This window comes from Triticum aestivum, chromosome 6A (genome assembly GCF_018294505.1).
Source record: "Triticum aestivum cultivar Chinese Spring chromosome 6A, IWGSC CS RefSeq v2.1, whole genome shotgun sequence".
In the NCBI taxonomy this organism is placed as follows: domain Eukaryota; kingdom Viridiplantae; phylum Streptophyta; class Magnoliopsida; order Poales; family Poaceae; genus Triticum; species Triticum aestivum.
The window spans coordinates 542601400-542605907 of NC_057809.1; the positions used below are offsets into that span (position 1 = coordinate 542601400).

Below are 4508 nucleotides of genomic sequence, written 5' to 3' on the forward strand. Positions count from 1 at the left end.
GCAGAAACATCGACCGAGAAGGGCAACCCTGGAGCGCAGGACCAGATCACATTCACCACACCCCTCCTCTCCACACGCGCGCACCCTGCCCGCTGCCCCCTGCCCTTCCTTTATATGGATGGACGGACCGAGATTGGCGGAGGAGCGGGGCTGCGTTTTGTGTCGATCGCCTCGAGAGATCGCGCTGTAGCCGCAGCTGCGTTCCGCTGTATGCATGGGCGTGGCACGGTTGGTGGTGCGACCGCGCGCGTGTGGGGAATCATTGACGGGCGGGCGGCGATCGATAAATAAATACGGCCGGGTCGGTTGGTCCGGTCTGGTCGCCTGGCCGGCGGTGGACTCGAGTCCGCGCCAGCGCGAGGCCGGTCGTCGCTTGCCAACCGCGCGCTGGCGACCCACCCCTGTTGGGCGGGTCCGGCTCTCCTGCTGTGTTCCCTGCACCCAGTATTGTGCAGGGCCAATCAATGGGCGACACATGTCCAGATAGGCCCCACATCTTAAAAACACATTTTCTTTTTTCAATTACTCAATCCCCTTATCTTTCTCTCCTAACCTACTCTCGGAGCAGCCATTAGAGCTTCGCTAGAGGATTCTTGTGAGCTCTGAGCTGCACAAGCTTATAGCGTCCACCACGTACGTGTGCCATGGCCGGCACCAAGGCAGCAGGTGCTATATCATCCATGTCGTCCGCGCCCGCATGCTGGTGATTTACGTGGACGAGCGCGAGCCCATGGCCCAAGGCAACGCCAGCTCCATGATCTAGCATTTTGGCAGATTCCGAAGTCATTGACGAAGTTCGGGAAGTGGAATGCGGCCGCCATGTTTTAGCTACCTGGCCCGGCTTTGTGCGCGTACACCTGGGGCGAGGTCAGCGACTGCCGGCGCAGGTGTTCGGGGAGAGGATCTCAGAGGGAAGCAAACCACCACACCAGCGGCGGCCATGGGGATGCGCGGGCGCATACGGTGTACCTAGGCGTCGCCGCGCTGGGGCAACCAGTTTGCTTACGTCCACAAGAATCACCGGCGAGGGTGAAGTCGGCCGCCTAGCTGCCGGTCATGGCCACGGCCCCACGTGATGGACACTATGAACCGATTGCGCTCAGAGGAATCATCTCTCGGAGCTCTCTAATGGATGCGATCAAAGAGAACATCGGAAGGGAAGATAAGGGAATTTGAGTAATTGAAAAAAGAAAATACGTTTTTGAGATGTGGGGCCTGCCTGGACATGTGTCGCCCATTGGTTGGCCCTGCACAATACTGGATGCAGGGAACCCAGCAGGAGAGCCGGACCCCTGTTGGGCTGTGTTCTCTCTCTCTCTCTCTCTCTCTCTCTCTCTCGCCTGGCCCTGGCTGTGGCCTGTGGGTGGTCCTTGCCGTCGATCAATCGGTTGCTAGCTTGGCCAACCTGCAGATTGCTTGCCCATCGCATGACAAAAACCTACGCCCGTAGCTGGCCACCCTCGTCGTCTCCATCTCATGCTACTAGTGCCTCTTTTTCTTTCTTTTTTCTTCTTTTCTACCTAGTCCTACTGGCAGATCACGGCTGATGACGACGTACACCAATTGTCCCAAAATGTACTGCCCAGCTGTGTAGCTCTTCCTCCATCCGGATTATCCCCACCCCTCATATTTTGTGTCAAATTTTGATCATAGATTCGACTCGACTAGCAAATATAAGTACAAACTCTCTTTGGAAAGAAATATAAGATTGTTTAGATCACTATATAACGATTGTATATTTCTTTTCAGAGGAAGTACATTATAAAAACCGTATTGTTGGATTCGTATTCAAAATAAGTTTTCGAGCATTCAAATGACACTAATTTTGTGGTCAAATGTTATATTTTTCTAGTTAAAACTAAGGTCAAAGCTCGACAAAAATATTGGGGGGACAGACAAATAAAGCCGGACGGAGAAAGTGCCCGCCAAAGAATTTTATTTGCGGTGGATCAGGCATGATCATAAGTTGGATACCATGGGAGAAAGAAAAAGGACGTTGGCGGATCAATAACCCTAGCTAGCTAGCTGGTTGATCAAGAAAGAACAAATCGATTATAAGGAGCACAAGCAGCATGCAAAATGGAATAAATGGCCCTGCATGGTGTAAAATAACTTGAAAGCTAGGACTAACAAAGCTTGGTGGCAAACAACAAAAATGAACCATCGATCGATCACGGCAGGTGACGAATGCCATGCCTGATGAAAATCTCTTCCGCTCGCATTTGATCAAACCCTAATGCTAAAAGAACAAAAATAAACAATCTCTCTTGCTGCTGCTGCTGCTGCTGTGTTTCCGTCCTCTTCTCCAATGGCACACCTCGCTCTTCCACTCACAAGCACAAACGTACGTGCGCTAAGTATGACGATGATGATCTAAATGCCATGGGATCGCAGCCGAGTGTAATCCTTGCGAGTTGTCTAATGTCTAGGAGTGGAGGAAGGAAACCACAAAAGGAAAAAGAAATCAAAGACAAAGAACAGATCAAAGCCACACCAGAGACCAATGCATGCGATGCGATGCGATCCTCGGAGGCCCGCCCGGCCTACGACTCGCTGGTGCTCATGCTCTCATGCCGCTCGCCGCCGCCGCCACCACCTCCGTGTTGCTGCTGGCTAGACGATCCTCCTCCACCGCCGCCTCCTTGGCCCGCCGCTGCTTCCGCCGCCTGTGTCCGGTACGCGTTCAGCGCGGCGAGGATCCCCATCTGCCCCTCACTCCCGCCTGCGCCACCGCCGCTGCCTCCCACTGGGCCGAGCCCCAGCTGCTGGCCGGGTAGCAGCGCCATCGGTGTAGGGAAGTTCATGAAATGTAGCCCGCTTGGCACGCTCCCACGATACACGGCAGCCGCGGCGCCGGCGCTGCCCACCTGCGGGAAAGTCCAGATCGACTCACCACTTCCTCCTCCACCGCCGCCGTTGCCGCCGCCGGAAGGCGCCCCGCTGCCCTGCGAGTAGTTGCTTGGCACCATCCAGACGGTGCCCGGCATTTGGCTCTGCGTGTACCCCGCCATCTGCTGCTGGTACTGTTGCTGCTGCTGCTGCTGCTGATGTTGTTGTTGCTGCTGCTGCTGCATTTCTTGCTCCCATCGCCGCTTCCTCGAAAGGTCGGCGGCTGCGGCAGCGGCAGCGGCTGACGGCGATGGCTGCACGTCAAGACCGACGCTACCCGAGTGGAAGTTGAGCAACAGCGGCGACGGCGTCGACGAAGACGAGGCGGGGCCTTCGGGCGGGTACCCGAGTCCGACAACCCGGTCCCACGCGTCGGCACGGGAGCCGAACCTTACGCCGGGGCTCGGCAAGGCCCCGCGGAGGTGGGCCGGGATGGAGAGCGAGGAGCCAGATGAGCGGAGGGAGATGTTGAGGGAGGTGAAGTTGGCCGGGATGGTGCCGGTGCCGGTGGCCGCGATCACCGCCGGCTCCGCCTGCTGCAGCAGCCACTCGATGGTCTCGCCGTCCGTCTTGTGCCCCAGCTCCCGGGTCAGCTGGAACACCCTCGCAGCGCACAGCGCCGGCATCCGGATGCGCCGTCCCCGGCCCTCCACCTTGGTGTGCCGGTCCTTGGTCGACGTCCGCTTGGGCACCGCCTTCCGCACCTGCATCTCCCCTCCGGCGGCACCGCCAGCGGCTGCTCCATTCCCGCCGCCCCCCGAGGTGCCCCCCGCAGCCGAGCTGGAGCACGGTTGCTCCTCCTTCTTCTCGAGGAGCTGCAAGGGGAAGTTGGGCCTCCGGCCGCCTCCGGCGTCTCCGGCGATGTCCATGGTCAATTAGGCCATGTTATATACACACACAACCATCTCTGCGTGTATATGCTTTGGCCGGGTAAACGGGTGGTTGTTTGCAGGAGAGGGGAACGGATTTGATGCCGCCGACCGCTTCTTGTGGGTCTAGCTCGAGATTCGTTAGGTGTGATGGAGACGACGGTAGAGAGAGAGAGAGAGAGTCCAGGAGCTAAGCTATGAGGTAAAGATTATAGGTTTGGAAGGAATCCTTCCTCATATGATACGATGAGAGAGGGGGGGGGGGGGGGGGGGGGGGGGTTGTGTGCGTGTGGGAGATCACACACACTATTTTATGGTCTTCTGGTAAGGTTCATCTGCGATCTGGGAGAAGGGAGAAGCATGAGCAGATGGCCCTAGCTAGAAGCTAGGAGAAGGAGAGAGAGAGAGAGAGAGAGACAGAGAGGGGGAGGAAGAAGATGGTGTACTTTGTAGGGCTTGGAGGAGAGAGATGGATGAATTAAATGGTTTCTTGATGTAGAGAGAGAGAGAGAGAGAGAGAGAGAGAGAGAGAGAGAGAGAGAGGAGCTCGAGTGACAGAGACTGTGGTCGTGTACATGGAGCGGGGGAGACGGCCGGGCAGCGAAGGGAGGAGGAGGAGGAGGATAAGGCAGGCGGAGGAGAATTATTAGGCTCACCTAGCCAGCCATGGCGTGGCTCTCTCCGTGCTGGCTAGCTAATCCATGCACAGTGCGGATCAGTACTGTGGCAGAACGTAACGTGATATGTCCT

General features: G+C 56.9%; 1 protein-coding gene across 1 annotated transcript; it reads right to left on the reverse strand.

Annotated features, from left to right (window-relative positions):
• Positions 1-2073: 2073 nt before the first annotated feature.
• Positions 2074-4295, reverse strand: LOC123128376 (transcription factor TCP14). Its single transcript, XM_044548359.1, has one exon. The coding sequence runs from the start codon at positions 3756-3758 to the stop codon at positions 2544-2546; it is 1215 nt and encodes a 404-aa protein (XP_044404294.1). The 5' UTR covers positions 3759-4295; the 3' UTR covers positions 2074-2543.
• Positions 4296-4508: the final 213 nt, after the last annotated feature.